General features: G+C 37.1%; 1 protein-coding gene across 1 annotated transcript; it reads right to left on the bottom strand.

The window, feature by feature from the left end:
* Positions 1-11855: 11855 nt before the first annotated feature.
* Positions 11856-18029, bottom strand: rgs4 (regulator of G protein signaling 4). Its single transcript, XM_017429089.3, has 5 exons — positions 17860-18029; positions 17513-17620; positions 16234-16298; positions 14695-14858; positions 11856-14084 (listed from the first exon to the last, which is right to left on the bottom strand). The coding sequence occupies exons 1-5, from the start codon at positions 17901-17903 to the stop codon at positions 13848-13850; spliced, it is 618 nt and encodes a 205-aa protein (XP_017284578.1). The 5' UTR covers positions 17904-18029; the 3' UTR covers positions 11856-13847.

Here is an 18029-nt window from a genome sequence, read left to right as displayed (position 1 = left end):
GAAGGATGCGTTGAACAAGATTTCATGCTAGGCACTCCACATGGCATCAGGGGATTTAAAAACTTTTTTTTTACAAAGTATGAAATATCTTGAGAGAAAACTAACAGAATGTTCTGTAAACAATGAAGTTCTATTTGCTGCTAGCAGAAAGAAAAGTTTTTGCATTCCTCTCTGTGTTTCCAAAGCTGCCAGCTAATATCATGTAAAAATACTTTTTTTATTTTCCATTTAGCAACATTTTATTTTCTATTTAGGTTTGATTTGTTAAAATCTGTGATGTGTCCAGATCAGGGGTGGGCAACCCTGGTCCTGGAGAGCCACTATCCTGCATGTTTTCCTTGTTTCTCTGCTCCAACACACCTGATTTTAATCAGTGTGTCATTAACAGGCTTCTGCAGAACATGAGGTAATTTAACCTCTGAATCAGGTGTGTTGGAGCAGAGAAACAGGTAAAACCTGCAGGATGGTGGCCCTGGAGGACCCCTGGTCCAGATGGTACCCTGGTGACCACTGGAAATATGAACCATCTCTCCATTAGGCTGCACAGAAAAGCAGGGGAAAAAAAATGACAGGAATGGATGGATTGTTAAAACAGGTTCTAAGAAACTGCCAGACTGGACTTTAACTTGTTCCTTTTTATTTTAAAACCATGAAAGTTTGAGAGATTATGTTAAATAATGGCACAAAAGTAGACTTAAAATTGAATCAAACCTCTAAAAAACCCATGAATCTGTACCTCTTTTGACCTTGATCTCTCGTTGGCTACAAAATTGTAAACGTGAAATTGTGAAAATTGCTTTTATCGGCTTCAAAATTGTGAAAATCTTCTTTGGTTGTTTTCCAAGTTACATTCAGCATATCTTTCTAAAACAAACTTCCCACAACTACCCAAGAATGGTTGGGTGCTAGCCCATGGACAATGCAAATAAAATCAGTTTAAATCGTTAACATAGATTTTATACTAAAACTAATTTAACAGCTGGGTTTTTCCAAATAAAATCTTATTCAGTGTAACACAATAAGAAGCAAAATCTTAAAACGGAACAGCCTTTTGTTAAAATCAGATTTTCATCAAGTATTTATTTTAAAAGAAAAGAATTCAATTAAAAAGAGAAAACTTTGAATAAAAATGTTATATCGACAAGATTAAGCAGAGAAAAATCAAAACCCAGGAAATAAAAACCAATGAAAACATACGGTTGATAAAGTTGTGCATGGTGCAGACATGGACGGTGCAGTGGTGCAGCGGTCAGAACAGTGGCCTCTCAGGTTGCAGGATCACCTCTGGGTGGAGTCTGCATGTTCTTCCCCTGGAGGTACTATGGTTTCCTCTCCCAGATGAGATCCAAGCACGTTCTGTTAATTGGTGACTCTAAATTGTCCCTATGAGTGAATAGCTGTTTGTCTTGCCTCCATGTGACCCTGTGATGGACTTGACTCCTGCCCAGGATGGACCCACCTCTCGCACAGTGACTGCTGGAGATAGACCCCAGCCTCCCACAACCTCGAAAGGAGAAGTGGGTTAAAAATAAAAACAGGATAGATGGTACAAACATGCTTTTTATTCCCTCTTTCAACATGAAACTGATTCCCCAGCTGCTGTAGGAGTGTGAAGACAAACACCTGCCCAGTCTTCCCTTTATTTTGTCTTTGTCAAACTGATTCAAACCAGATGGTGGAGGGATGAAACCTTCAGATAGTGAGTCCACACTCATAAATATGGTCACACAAATACAAATAATAAAGATAGAAAATGAAGCTGACACTGTTAAACTTTAATGCATATTTTACAGATCGATACAGTTAGATCAGTTTTAAAGCCATTTATACTTTAATCCCAGTTACAAGGGTATAGCATGTAATGAGGAGAATAAGGTGCCTTTCAGTTTCCATAGTGACAGACATTTCCTGTTTCACACAAAGCATGGCTCACTCGTTACCTGTTGATCCTATCTTTGCATTTCAATAGAGTTTAATGGCCACAGCTGGGGTTCTTAGTCTGTGTGGAGTGAAGAGAGCATGTCTTTTATTCTCCATAATCAGTCCCCTCTCACCTGCCCAGGTTTGCTTGTTTCACCTTCACACCTGCCACTTATCAGCTCATCCCATAATGCATCTCATTGTTTCATTCATCTTTGTGTCTTTTAAATCAGTCACTCTGTTTTTCTTTCAGGAGGAAATAATCAAATGTTCACTTTTTTTCTGGGATGAAGAGCACGTATTTGCCTGAAATTACCACAGACTCAAAACTCTGGAGAAAATAATGCAGCCACATAACGTTTTGTACCCTCTATGTCTGAAAATAGTCAATCGTTCATTGTTTTTAGAAAAACAAAGTTAATTATTAGAACATAAGCTTGATGACATACATATTATAGACAAATAGATATTCTGATCCACACTCCATATCAGTTGGGGGTGGTAATCCACACCTTCTGTTTATCCTAATCGCCATAAAACATCACAAGAATAACAAGAAGAAATAGTCAATCCTAAAAGACTGCACAGGTGCTGGGACTCTGTATAACTGAACTAATAACTAAGTCAGTCAAGCTCATTCCCAGTCCATCAGGGATGCTCCATGTCTTTGATTTTGTCTGTGGGTCCAAAGCCTGAAAGCTGAAAATCCCAAAGTTACCTCGATAAGCTATTAATAAGCTATAAATCAACAGGTGGTCCTCTGCACTATATGGACCACTTTTAAACAAACTGTATTTGTAAGGTTGAATAGAAATTTGTGTATAGTTTTGTTTTGTTTCTTGTTTTCTTCCCTTCTGATCACGTTCAGTGATGTTTGTATCACTGTCATCAGTGAGTCATTTAGTCTCTAGTGAGACTTTTGGTTGTGTTTTCTGGTTCAGCAGGTCATTCTCCTCGTTGTGTTTCAGCTCGTCACACCTGTGTTCAATTCTGCTACTCAGCACAGCTGCCTTTCATCAGCTAATAACCACCCCCAGTACTTAAACTCCTGGTTTTCTTTCTCTCCTGTTTCATGCTCCCTGTTCTGTTTCTTGCACTCAAAGCTTGAGCAATGGTATAAAGTCTTCAGCTGATTCGACTGTGGGGGACTACAGTTAGACAGAAGTATAGCTGTACTCTGTGATCAAAAGTATACTGCTTTGAATGCATGCTATATGCAAAAACATAATCAATCATGCACGATTCCTTTAAAATCCTTTTTTAACATCAAGTCCTCCAAGCAAATCCCGACATGGATGGGAAAGTTAAAATGGTTTAAGAACACTTAACTGAGAACACAGCTTCTACAAAGAGTGGCTGTGGTGTTTATGACTCAAAATTCCCTTCAAAACAAACCAGACCTCCAGACATGTAGCCCCAGGGATGTATGTATCGTATGTACTTAGTGCACGCACAATTGTGTGGCAGAGATAAGTGGCTTTGTGTGTGCATGTATCAGTGGGTATACGTGCTTCTTTGTGTGCATGATCACATTAGCGCACCAGATCCTCCTGTCAGGTTTCAATTATCAGACCTCACAGCTGCTTGGCGTTTAGAAGAGCCACAGAGAAAACCCAGCGATAAGCAGGTTAATGCAAAATGCAGTTCAGTTGAAGCCTGGGAGTCTGAGCCTGTCCAGACCCGGCGCTGCAGGCAACAAACACACACAAATACAGGTCTTCTGTGACCGAACAGCCACTTTTAATGATTTAGTGTCTCTTTACCAGAATTTTTAATATTTTTCCTGTAATGGCACAACCTATTCCAGTATGTATTTATTTTTTATAGACCTCACCTCTTGATGGTGTTGTTTATAATGGCGTTAATCCAGTCACAATGGGCAGATAAAAAGAAGGGAGGAGAGTGAAAAATTGAACAATGTTGCAAGATATAAACAAAAATCAATAATATTCTCAGCATATTTTGGATGGACTTGTTACAAACTAAAAGTAGGTCATTTAATTTGTTTCAAAACTCACACATGAATAACAAGTGCAACACAAGCACAGAAGATGGTACGTGCTCGAAGAAATTCATCAGTTTGAGGGAGCATTTCTGCTCTGTGAGCAGAGGAGCCTCTCAAAGAGAGCATTCCTCCATCGTGTGCAGCAGAAGGCTGGGATGAGACCTCGTTTGGCCCTTTCCAGTTTGTAAAACTTCAACACATATTATTTCATTTTACTTCTCTGGATACAGTAAAAGTGGCAAATATCTTTGATTTTTGTTGGTAAACCCATGATTCAATGCTTCTGCACTGCAGGTCAAGCAAACAAATGGTTAAATATAAATATATATGTACAAATGTCTTTAATGTTTTACACTACAAGAAAGAAAAATAATTTTACTTATTTTAGTTGTGTCAACTGGTTCCACTAAATTAGATTTTTTTATTTAAACTTTGTTCTCAGCAAATGGTGGCAATAGATTCAAAGAATTAAACTCCTCAATTAAATAAAGAAAACAAAAGCGCCTCGGGCCGGATGAACATCTTCAAGTAAGGGAAGCACCTTGGGACAATCTTTATTTAGTCAAATGAATAATATTTTGAAAGTAAAGTGGTGAGGCTGGCTTTAATTAGTTGCTTTAATATCTCATTCGTGTTTTATCACACATGATTTTTTTATTTCTTCTGTTTTTAAACCTGATCCAAAGATTTCCTGTTTCCTTTTAAGATCCATGTCTCTATCTTTTGTTCAGTAAACATTTTGTTTTTACTTTGATTTCAGAGTTTCTGTTTATTGAATTTTGTGCAGAGAATTATTGTTATTATTATATTTTACCTCCTTTTTTCCTGTTTCTCATCATAACCCCTAAACCAAGACTCTTAATTATCTTCAGCAGTTAATTTTTCTTTGCATATTTCCTGTCTGCTTAATATTTGTCGGCAACAACACTTTTATTATTATGTCCAAGGTGCTTTTTTATTTTAGATTTGTTTAGTTGTCATTGTCCATCAGCCTTTTTGGTTTGTAGTTTTAGAAAAATCTCTTTTTTATCAACCTGACTCCTGCCAGGCTGGATTTGAAAGATTGCATTTTCAAACATAAGCAAATATTCACAAAAGAGTCCAACAATTTAAATAACTGAGTCCCCACATTAAAGGTTGAGTAAAACATCATGTTATGTAATAATACATTAATAATTCCAAATAATGAATAAATAAGCCCTTGTATATTAAAGTTTAGCCACCTGACCTTTCAAAGTGATGATAACTATAATTAACTATAACCACTGATAAATCTGAGCCTCCGAGGGGAGCCAAAAATAAAACATGTGCTAAATGACTTTATAATGCAGAACTGAGGGGAAAGTTGACTCCCTGAGCATTTGTCCACAAGGCAGACCAAAATGGGACTTGCTTTGACAAAGTAAAGCCCGTATTTAAAAGTTACGCATAATTCAAAGTGTTTGATTTTTGGAATTATTCCGATTTTTGTACCAATAATAGTAAAAATTGAAAAAAAAGTGAAATCCACGTATAGCATTCAGTTTTAATGAAGCCCTTTAATCTCAGATTGAGCAGCTTTTAGATCATCCAGATTTGATAGTAAAATGTGTTCTGTGTGATTTAAGCAGAAATGGACAACTGTAAACAAAATCATTTCTTGGCTGTATCAGCTGTATCACACCAACATGAAGACATTTTCAGATTTGCAGCATACTGTTGTAAAGCTAAAATTTAAAATGACTTAAAACCTTCTGGTGTTTCACTGATTGACAAACTCTGACAGCTTGAATCAGTCGCATTCTCACAGACATATCAGTTTGATATTTTAGTCTTATTTGATTTTATTATAAGGAAACCAACAAGAAATGTCTCAGCAGAGATTCTGCAGCTTGCTTTGAGTCCCATCAGGTCAGTGTGTGGTCCTTCAGTGAGGCACAGGACACATCTGTCTTCAGACTGTTAAATCCATCAGGCCTTTTACAAAACTTGTCTCAGCAATCAAATCCAAAGTGTTTCCAAGCCTGCATTTAGTGCTGTCTAGTTTGGATCGGCTCATTAGGTATATCTGACAAGCGTGATCAGTGAACATAAAATGCACACTTAGCTGCATATCAAAGAAAAGAAGCCAAGCATGAAGCCCTTGTGGGACGTCTTTCTGCACATCTTTGACAGCTACTGTGATCCTTTTAAGATGTAACTCATGAATCATTTGAAAGTCATTTTATTAAATTCAGGATTAAAAAGTCTTTTTTAAAAGCACATTATAATTAGCTCAATTGAATACATTTAAATGATCTTACCATCTAAAGTCAATTAAAGTGTCAGCAGTGACTGGGACGTCTTTTTTTATTTCAGTCCTCAATAAAATGTCCTTGGAGGATCTATTTGACTTGACCTGCAAGACAAACACATTAAGAACTGAGAAAGCAAATAATTATTCAAGCGTACTGCCATTATTTGAAGATAATGAACATTCCTGTTTCTTACTTCATGTTGAGTTTTCTTTGTCATAACAGGTACAGAACAGAACATGTGTTTCCTGTTTGTGTGATTACTTGACTTGACTGGTTCCATCTGGGCTCTATTATCATTGTTTGTTTACTTATCCTTCATTTCAAACTGTGTACTAAAAGTAAAACAAAAATAAACTGTATGTCCTGCAGCTCCTCGAACTCAGTATGCTTTTGCATCTTACAGTCGTCCAGCTCCAACATGATGCATTTTATCATAACACTGTCACTTGAACTTTGACCCCCCCTGCACATTTATCTGCTGCACTTTGAAGTGTGGAATCTTAAGTAAGTAAAGCATTTAAAATTGAAGGTGTCTGTGTTCTTTCAGCATTAAAGCTTGTTTATACTTTGCATGGAACAGTGACGTTTCATTTACTTTGCAGAAATTTGTGGATTAGACTAAACACTGCAGCAGAAATCACATTTGCAGTTAAAGATCTTGATTCTTTTTATATGAACAAAGTAAAACCTTTGGTATGTTATTACTGTCCTGGAACATACATTTGACCTCTGCCTCCTGCATTCCCTTGTCTATATGTCAGCTCTTTCATGTACATCCATGTCAGGCCCCCCCTTTCCCTGCATGGTCACTAAATCTTTCTTTATGTTTTTGAACTTTGCCCAGACTAAGTGATTTTTTTGTGATAACTTTGTAAGATTTATTTTCGGACGACCTGTGTTCCAAACCTTGCCTGGAGTGAAAACTGTTTGTGATTTTATCTCGACGGCTGAGCTTTGTTCTTCTGAGTTATCAAGTCAATGCAGTTCCACAAGCTGTGCTCCAGGGGCTACACAAACTGTACCAGCCAAACATGACACTGTTCACTGGCAACACTACAAAAAGCAGCAAGTTATCACTCCGTCCTAGTGATGTTTTTTTGTTGTTGCCTACTGTAACAAAGTCTGAGACTCACTGGTGTACTTTGACAGTTCTGAATAGTCCCAATTTATTGCTGCTGGGGTAGTTTCTTCTTTTCTAAGGTTTTTCTTTATTTGTCAAACTTTTCAAAGTTAGGAATAAAACATGCAATAGAACATCCAGTATTTTCTGTTTTGTTTTATTTTGGTTCATTTTTAGCCAGATGTGACCTTAAACAACCAATCACTTCAAACTTAGTAGGTCCCCTTTTTGCCACTAAAACTCACTGACCATCAGAGCATAGACAGATAGCATTTGGAGTGTCCCACATCAAAAAGGCAATTCGTTGTTGGAAAAGAGGTCTGGGGCTCGTTAGCCAGGTGACAGGAGGACGCAGCTCACAGGTGAACCCCAAGGACAGTGATAGATGGGAGAATGGACGACCTGTCCTTACTCTGCCCTGGATGAACACTTCATTCATTGAACTCATTGGATCCTGTCTACACCTGGCACGCAGATTCTCATTCTTCACCGGCCTTCCTAGCAGCTGAGATTCTCTCACATAAGCTGAACGAGCCCCATAGATCTAAACAGACCTCACCAAATTGGTATCTAGGGTTCGGGTTAGACTCCTTACTGTGGAGGGAGGATTTACAGGGCTTACTGATGTCCTGCAGAGTGTGGGAGGGTTACACTGATATTACAATGTTGGGGTCATAATAGGAACTGATTGTAGGCTGGAGGCATTTTCAAGAGAACACAGACTTCTCTCATTTCAGCTCATACTAATGCAACTCAATCAGCTGAAGATTTAAAACATAAAACAAATGTAAAATTACCATCAGACATGATTGTTCCCAGAGGAAGTGAGTCACCAACAATGAAGTGGAGTTACACATTGTTTATGGTGTCACTACAAAGAAACACCAAAAAAGGTTCAACGGAAAACTGGGTCTTTCATTACCACACCTTGCTTTACTTTTGTTTTCTGCCCCTGCACACAGCTGGGAGAACATTTTGAAGTTATTTTAGCTGAGACCACAAACTCCAGTTTTTTGCAGTGTTGGCACCCACAAATATAGTAGTATGCCAATAAAAAAAGAACATGCGCTGTTGGAAACAGGTTCTATGTGTTTCTGTCTTTGGACCCAGATTAAAGTAATGAATGTTAGGCTCACTGGCATGAGTGAAGTATCAGAAATAAAGAACAGCCTGTGTAGAACAGGTGAGTCATTGGTTAGAGAGCAGATAGGACAAGGAACAACAAAAAACACTGAACCTGAAGGGAGCAAGGTGGTAAACATCATAAGATTTAAAGGGAAATGGTTATATTGGCTGTTGTGTGATCACAGCATGGGCAGAACACTTTGCTGGCATTTTCTCATCAATAAAGGGAAAAAGACACGTTTTTATTTATTTCTTTAAAGACATTGTAATAGCTGGTTAAAATGTCCTTTCTTTGATAAGTTTGGCTTCACTTTGTTGTTGATTCAGTTAATAACTCAGTTATGTAATCAAACTAGGGGGGAGGAATGATTTTGTCATGATTCATTGTGTTTACGGTGAGACGGCAGGCTAAAAACAGTGACGGGATGAGAAAAAGCCAAAAGTCAAACACTCTCTGTTGTCCCACTGAGATTTCTAATATTCTGCTAATGAAGTTATCTGCGTTTGCACTGAAATAATCCTCAAAGGTTACGGTGCAGAGTTACATTGTTTAGAACGAGTTACCCCACATTTGATAAGCCAAGATTGTCCCCCAGGAGTTCATAAAACTGTTGGAAAATGTAAGACTTTACCTTTTCCTTTGTCTCAGACTTGGCATTTTGTCTGGCTGTAATAAAATTAGCTTTAAATCAGACACTGTCTATTTCCTGGTCAGTTAAACTCCCATGGGCTACAGGTATCTACTCTGTAACCACATTACCTATTTTCATTTTAGGCGTTTAATAAACCCAGTAACCTTTTCCAAGGGACAAAAACCTGAATCTGAGCAAGAATGCAGTTTCTACGTTGGCTAGTCATGTAATTCTAGTAAAAAGATGCAGATTTTTCATACTGCAGTGTAAATGTACTCACGATGAAAGGCACAAACTACAATACCATGACTACAAAAAGGAAACATCCCTGCAGGGCATCTGTATTTTATTTTGTTTTCGAGCACTTTACCTTTAAAAGTCTGCACGGCTCTGTCAGGATAACAAGGCTTTTATTTTTCTTAGAATCTGACAAATATATTTATTCAGACATAAAATTACATTATCCTGCTGTAATCTGATTTCAGACAAGCTGCAATAATTTCATCCCATATTCAGTGGGGAATTAAGATCATCCTCTATTTAATTTTCTCAAGGAGTCTTGTAGCATTCATCATAATGATCAAATAAAAATGGCCATCCACTAGTTTGAAAATGTCAACATGTCCTTGGGAAAGAAACTGAGTCTCTCTTTGCTCCTCAACTTGTTAAGTGGTTTTGGATAAAAGTGCTAAATAAATACATGTAAATAATCTTAAAGACAGATTAATGTCAGTCTAATAGTTGAGTGCTGACATTTATTATCACTGTAAATACACAAGTTATTGATGATTTCAATTCAAATCGAGAATATTTTCCTCTTGCTTTTGCTGCTGAAGTCCCTTTAAACAACTCTTTTCACTCTTTTCATGTTGTTGATTTAATTTATTTTAGATGACAACATGAAATTCAAAGGGTTAGAGTTAAACTTGAGCTTTATTATGGCATTAAAAAACAACAACAGAATACAAAACCCTCAGGATTAAAGTCAAGGAGAAGCAGGACGTGGAGCAACAATGAGCCACTGCAGACAGGCTGTAAGAAGCGAGGCTAATAGGCAGATTGGACACAGGTGGGTAAGAACTAACTGGGATCAGGTGTAGATGGAGCCAAGCAGGCCGACTGTGGAAAAGTACTGAGGGGAAAAACACACCACGACGAGCTGAACACAATGAAAACAAAAGCAGGAAATAATTCAAAAACACAAAAAACAATCGTGTCAGAAGGCCTCAGAAACCAGAGTTCATTCATGCTCAGGATGACATGCAGAGCAGGATATCAGACAGAAACAAGACATTTCTATGTTCTCCTTTGAATATTCATATTATTAACAATATATGACTCTTTGACAAGACAAACTCGACATGAATTGTCACATCTGTCACTGCAATCATGCTCTGAGAGAATAAATTAATTTTGCATCACAGCACAAGTCTCCAATTCAGGCATTTGTGGGAAATTTGGAGCTCCTGTCAGGATGTCGCTGAATTATTAAAATCTTTCTACACTAAAAGATAAAAAACATCAGGACACTTTTATTCTATTTTTGGGCTCTTACAGGAATCCAGGCAGAAAGAAATGACCCAACAGTAAATATTTATGCGTGCTTTCAGCCTCTCTGGCTGTTAAAGCTCGATGTGAAGATTAGCTGAGGTCGTACGTCATTCTCACAGATTAGCTGCCTTCAAACAGAACATGAAGTTAGGACATGAGTGTGAGAGCGGACACAGGGGCAAGACACCTTCAATACAGCAACAAGTTAAGCTTTCAAATTATGCTTTTAAAATTTCAAGAAAAAATTAATGATTTTATTGGTTTGGAGCACAAAACTGAAATCTTCTCTGAGCTTTTCATACTGGAACGACTTCTGACAAGAATGTGAAAAAGTCAAGAAGAAGAAAAGGAAACCCACAAAGATTACTCAAATAACTGACAAAAATAATATTAAAAAGCTGATAACCACCTAACTAAAAATCAGACATAGATTTTTTTATCCTCCTGTGTTGGTGAAGTAATGCCACATAAAAATGTTTTCTTTTCTACAGAACTGTGTTCAGTGTAAATAAGTTTAAATAACAGACAAATGAAAAAAAGGTTTCTGAGGTGTTATTTAAAGGGTTCGGGTTAAACTCTTCCTTTCCACTCACCTGTATTTGGAATCATGGTTGGACAGTTGTTTTCCTCTGATGTCCCAACAGTGGCTGGAAAGACTCGCTTAATAATCTTGGTTCTGTTTGAAATAAACTAGGATTAATCACGGCGCCCTGACAAAGTATCCACGGATGTTTTTTACAAGATGTTTTGTTTATTTGTTGTAAACAACACTTCAGTTTTTAACCCCAAGCCTGTTATCTGAGTTTAGTTCATTTTGGTTAAAAGAAAATGTAAGCATAAAACCACTTCTTTAAGCCAATTTAATGCAAACTTTACCTAATAATATCTTAATCTTCCTTTGTTCCTCTTCAGTTGGTCCAGAAAGCAACAACTAGGCAGCAAAGAAACACAAAAGTTCAGTTTTTTCTCTTTATGAGTGCTCTAAAATCTAACATACCATGTTCATTCAGCTGTACTTCACTCCTGAGGATATTTTAGTGATTTACTGTAATAATATTTATAATTATATATGAGCCAGTGAATTTGGTCTTCTTTGTGAAGCCATTTATATATGTGTTATAGAAAATGTTAAATATAAACCATTTTTTTCTCATAAGCATCATAATCCTGAAACATTATTAGGATTAGATCAGATTAAGCAGCTAATATTATGGAACATTATTACATTAAGCAGCACATATCGCAAATTTTATTTTTCAGTTTTCTGTTTCAATGGTCACAGACATGACATAAATAGGACAAACCATTGTCTTATAAATATCTACAGACACAATGATGTTCTTTAATTCATCACATTATACATTTTGATTAAACACCTAATTATGCAAGGCCACTATTACATTTTCTTTTAAACGTAGCACATTAGGTTCATCTGTAAAAATGTGAACAAAGCAGCATGACACATCCGTTATTTTTCAAAAAAATAAAAGAAAAGTCACAATTTTGTTATTCACCAACTGTTTCGGCATGCAAACCAAAAAACACCACCATTACTGATATAAAAGCATGCTCAAAGTTTTCACTGAACGTGCACAAAGTCACCATTTTCACAGTGTAGGTTGAGACGATGATGTTAAGACGTTCACACACCAAAGCCTGTTGTTACAGTTCAACAAAGTGATGGGAGCGGATCAGCAGCGTCCATCTGCTGCTGTAAAATGTGTCAGAAACAGCGTAAGGGTGAACGAAATGAAAACTAAATATTTGATAAAAAATATTAGGTTGTGAACCCATATGTCCTTATGATGGCATCCTTCTAAACCCAACGAACACATGAAGTTTCTTTAATGCACTGAGGTGACATATACTGTGCAATGTGTAGAATATAAATAAATCCTTATAAATGAAAATGTTTAATACTGATTGGTCTGTCAGCTGAACCCAACATAAATTTAGTGTCTGTTTTCTCCTCATTTGAAAGAAAAGCTTCATCACTTCAATCAGGTTTTTATAATATTACTACAGATGCAAGGATTTATTCAACAAATGTATCAAAACTGTAGGTTTCCAGGTGAGTTAAATTGTTAAAACCCTTATTTAAAAAGCAATTTTGATCTCTTGTTTAGCTTTAAAAACGAAGACAGTGACGGTAATGTGAAAATATTAAATTAAAGTTATCTAAACTAATACAATTTAAAAGCATGTAATGTTTTGTAATAAACCTTATAAATCTAGAAGCGTAAATGTCTTGGTGAGCATCTCTGACTGGTTGTATGTCATTTAAACACATTTTATCTACTATGAAGTTAAAAAAAACGACCTCTGCTTCTCAAAAATGAGCAACATAAGCCTGAGCTTATAAATAAAAGCCAATTAATTCAGCAGATTTATGCATTTTGAGTGAATATTTTTTAAACTGTGGTATACTTTGGATAATGCCAGAGCCTTCTATTACTGTTATTTATCATTGTTTTATTTATTCTTCATTTTCTTCTCTTTTCTCTGCTTCGTCACATCGCAGCCTGCTTTCTATTTCCTCTTTCTTGTTTTATTCTAGTTTCATGCAGGTCCTCTATATTTTACTCTTTTAATAAAACATCTTAAGTTTACCCTTCTGAATAATCAATGTAAATAAAGTCTGTTAGTTTGGTGTTAGAGTATGAATGCATCGTTGGCTTCCTTGTTATGTTCCTGTTTTTAGATGAGTCTTTCAGTCGGTTCGGTTAGGTTTATAAACTGAAACAATAATGAAATCTTTCACTTTTAAGTGGTTAAAAAATATGGACTAAATGTCAACATTCACTCTGTCATCAAACAAAAAAAAAACCTTTCTCTTTCCTTTCCTTTGTTCCCAGATGACTGATTTGTTTCAGGTGGGAGTGGGTTTTGTTTAGCAGGAAAAGTGGAAGCATGCACTTTTATTTCTGAACTGCATCGAGATACGAAACATTCATTCTGTCCTCATCGGTCTGTTTGATTCTGAAAATTACTGGATGAATGGGAAACATTACATTTTTGTTGAATATATGATGACTAAACACGACAAGTAAATAACAGCAAGTAGAAGGGTGTTTTGAGAATAAACTCATCCCAAATAAACTTTCATAAGTCACCATCAAAACCAACATTGTCCTAACTTTTTGTCCTTCCTAATATAGTTCTCATTTCCATTTTCAATCTTTGGCTTCTGCGTTTAATCTTCCTGTCATGCTTCGTGTTTACGCCCCACCAGCTAACACCTGCCTGCTGTCAGCCCAGTCGCAGCCTCTCTTCTCCGGAGCACAGCTGCGCTCCTTCTGACACAGATCCTGAATCAGTTTGGACTTCAGGAACCGCCTGTATGAGTCTTTTTCCATCAAGGTGTAAATCATCTTCTGAGCCTCGTCGAAACAAGACGAGCTGCCGTCCTCCACTTCCTGCCTCGTTTTTTCTCTGGTGGCTGCATCCAAGTTTACCTTCAAATGGGTGAAAAAGAAACAGGAAATAAAAGTTGTGAAAAGGGTTTACTCAAAAGAGGGTGACCTCAAAAACTCGTCAAAAAGAAACAAATTTATATTTCTTTCTTCTAGTGATGACTAAAAAGTCTAAATTGGCCAGAGGCACCATTGGGGCTCAGTAAGCTCAGTAAAGAAGTAAATGAGATGAAAGAATCAAAGATTACAGAGGGAGGACACACTCAGTTAAAAGGCAGTTTTAATCAGAAGGAATCAAAACAAGATATGAATAATAAGCCGAGTTTCTTTTTATCCCTGTTTCCAAACTTCCTGTGGAGTTCAACACATCCCTAATCATCAGTTTCCCTTTTGATCCAGAAGCTGACTGGATGCTGTTTCATGAGTGTTTTCAGTCGCAAATAAATTCAAATATTCACTGAAGAGGAGAGTGCAGCTGCACTTGTGAACCCAAATATAATCCTGGATTTCAAACATGCTAATTAATTTATTTATTTTGTTTGTTTTACCATTTTAGCCCAAGTTTCAGTTCTCTTTTTCCAAAACAAAAAAAAACACTTCCTAATACAGAGTTGTCACTCTCATTATCTGTTATCAAATAAAACCTCATTACCTCATTAGGAGCATCTGCCTCAACAAATTGTTGGTAGATCTGCTTGGCTTTGGTAGCCATCTTGGATGATGGAGTATTCTTAAAATCCTCACAAGCAGTCCAGAAGTCCACATTTTCCTGACTGAACTCTGACTTCAGGAAGGTGGTGAAGACTGACCGACCCACTGGAAGAGGAAAAAATCCACATTACAGACAAACAGGTCTAACGTGGAGAGAACATGTCCAGATATGGGTAAATGTTACTCAAATTAAAGATAAAAACATAATATTAGAGACTTGGTTTGTTGCCAGAATTGTGATTAAATTATTAATAACCTGTTTGAGGAAAGCAAAACTGCTGCTATTAGAATTAGATGCTGTTAAAAGATTATAAAAACAAATAATGGAGGGATATGTAATAATAAAGCAAACATGACTTTGAAATAAAGCATGAAGCTTTAAACCCCTTCAGTTTCGGAGCTAAGTGTTATTGACTTGTCTTTTTTTCTCATGCAGGTAAACAAGGCAAAAAGGCCAAATGTATCGGCTAAAATGTCAACTGTTATCTGCTTTGGTTTCCAATTCATCTGCATTCAAACAATGGCTGATGGACAGACAATGACGTGTTTGACCAGAACTGGGCTTTCTGTTTTGTGTGTTTGTTTGTTTTTTCTTGTTTTACTGATATCTGCTGGCCACAGAGGCTGTTATCTGACGGTAGGTGATGGATTTTTCAACTGATGGAAGAGCAGAGCAAACAGATCTGAGTCTCTACAGTAGTGTCATAAAACTGCACAGAGGAAGCTGCAATGCTCCAAAGTCCAGCATGACAAAGATGACAGATTGTGGAAACCGTTTAGGTCACAATGCCGTAAACAAAAGAAGATTAAGCCAACAGAAGCTGACAAATGAAGGCAGAGAGAAGACGTGACGACGTTGGAGGTCAGTGGAGAAGTTCATGGGACGCAGTGGGTCAGAACTCAGCTGGTTTCCCGCAAGGCCATTGCTCCTCCGTTTTTATCCACACACTCGGTGAAATTCTCCGAGGACTTACAGATATATGCACAAGCACACAGACACATAAAGCTCTGCACTGGTCAGAACGCCCTGAGGGGCTTCTCAGCAGTGCCTTGTGACACGTAGTAGAAAAAACGGAGCATGAGAAGAAGCTGAAGAGTGTCTGAGTGTTTGTGTGCCGTATCCAAGCCTCCTTCACTTCCCTCTGATAATAAAGCCCCAGTGTTTTGTTATCTTAACTGACTGATGCTGCTGAACAATTCTAATGAAAAACTAATCCAAAAAGAACAGAAGTGAGAATAGTGTCCATCATTCTCATGATTGTGGTGCTCTTACATCACATGAGAATCTTCATTTTGTCCAGTTTTATCTTTTATGAACCCACAGAGACTGACTCCACTGCTGAGAACAAATGAGTCAAGCATCTGCCTGACCGTCAGAGCCAATTATATTCAGGATCAGACAAACTTCTGCTCCACTGCTTTAAATTTAATCCTCTACTCCAGCTAAAACTCACTAACTTTAATATAATGTCACACTTACTTTCATTGCTCATCACATGGCTGAAAGACTCCTTCCATTTCTCCACATCGGCTGTGTCCGGCACCCTAAAGCAAAAATAAAAGGAGAGCATTTTAACTATAAACGCTTCGGCTTTTGTCATCTTTAAGAATTGTTTCCAGAGTGTTGCATTAAAGTGTGTTGATAGATTAGTTTTAATTAGATAATCAAAGACTGAGACACCAGTGTTTCTGTTTTTCTTCTTTTTTCTTTCTGCAAACACAATTAAAAACTGATATTAAAGAACAGAGGAGCATTATATCAAGGTGGTACAAGCAACTCATCCTGAACCAGCTGTACCATCTCAGTGATCCATGTTGACATTTCTTATAGCATCGGCATGAGTCATCTGACCTTTAAAACATAATATTGCTTCCTTAAAGATTCCATGGCCTCAGAAACATCAGCAAACATGAATAAAAGGTCGTTTGTATGTGCATACATGAATGCATCAGCAAAATATTGATCGCTGCGACTGGATGGATTATATGTAACTAAGAAGCAAAGGTCACTGCCGTCACCTTCTCATAAAGAGCAATTATAGGCTTCTCGTGGGAACACAACCTGCGGGCAGATCCTGCTCCTCCGCCTCACGTCCACGTTTAAATTTAGCTCTCCAGTTTACCCAAAACAATTGCAGAAATAAAAGGAGACACAAATGATTTCAGGGAGGGAATTAATGGCTGTTGCATCAGGCAGGAAATTATCAGTTTGGCTTTCAGGAAAATGGCTTTCCAACTAAGTGCATTAAAGCAAGCTCTGTTTCCACATGAAATGTTCTCAGCACCTCTTCATCTTTCTCCAGAAAAAAAGGATGTGCACACTGTACATTTACAATGATTATTTCAGAGCAAAATTTATACAGAAATTCTACAGTTTGAAGATTTTTATTCCTTTTCACACAGAGAAGAAATTAAAGCTCTGTTTATGGACAGATTATATATAATTTTAGATTATTTTTAAAGTTGTGTGTCTTGTGTAAGAAAGCCAATGAAATTAGCATCACTTAGACCAATGAAAATAAATCCTACAAATTGAAAACTTTACTCATTTTCTGATTGTTTAAGTTTTTCATCAGAATAAAAATCTGAATATTTATCAGTATAGAAGTTTCTAACAAACCCTCCACCATCATGTTTCTCAGGCTTTTATCCATAAACTGACATTGATTCATCTGTAATACTGCATGTCAGAGTAGATTGTTTGACCTAATTAGAGTTAATATAAATATCAATAAATTCTCTTTGAGAATCTTTCTGACCTCTTTGCAGCAGCAGTGGCGGTTTTCTCCTTTATCTCTCTCTGATCTGCTGCTTGGGCTTCAGGTTTCTGCAGTAAGAAGCTTATTTTGTGCTTGATGTCCTTCGCACTGTGGGGAAACACAATTTTACTCTGTTTGCACTGAAAATATCAAAACAAAGTCTTACACATTTGACCATCAGCTTCATTTAAACAAGATGTTAGCAGATTCTGGTTCTTCTCATTTGAAATTAGCTGAAGTTACAAACTGGTTTGAAAGATCTCTCATGTAAGATATTAAGACAGAAACAGCATTTCACACAAAAAGACATATATTTCCACCTGTTGTTGAAACTATATTGGGCTTACCTTTTAAAGCATGTTGCAGGTAGTGTTGCAAGTCCTTTGCACATGGTGGAATCTTAAAAATCCAAAGTCAGTGCTTGACAGCAGGGAGGCAACTGTGTAGTTGTGAGCAGCAGAGTTTTTATAACAGCTTCCCTCAGTATTAGACAGCAGGCTGCACTTAGTATCTCCAC

Source organism: Kryptolebias marmoratus, linkage group LG24 (genome assembly GCF_001649575.2).
Source record: "Kryptolebias marmoratus isolate JLee-2015 linkage group LG24, ASM164957v2, whole genome shotgun sequence".
NCBI lineage: Eukaryota > Metazoa > Chordata > Actinopteri > Cyprinodontiformes > Rivulidae > Kryptolebias > Kryptolebias marmoratus.
Note: the sequence above shows the minus strand (reverse complement) of the source record. Positions and strands in the feature narration are given on the sequence as shown.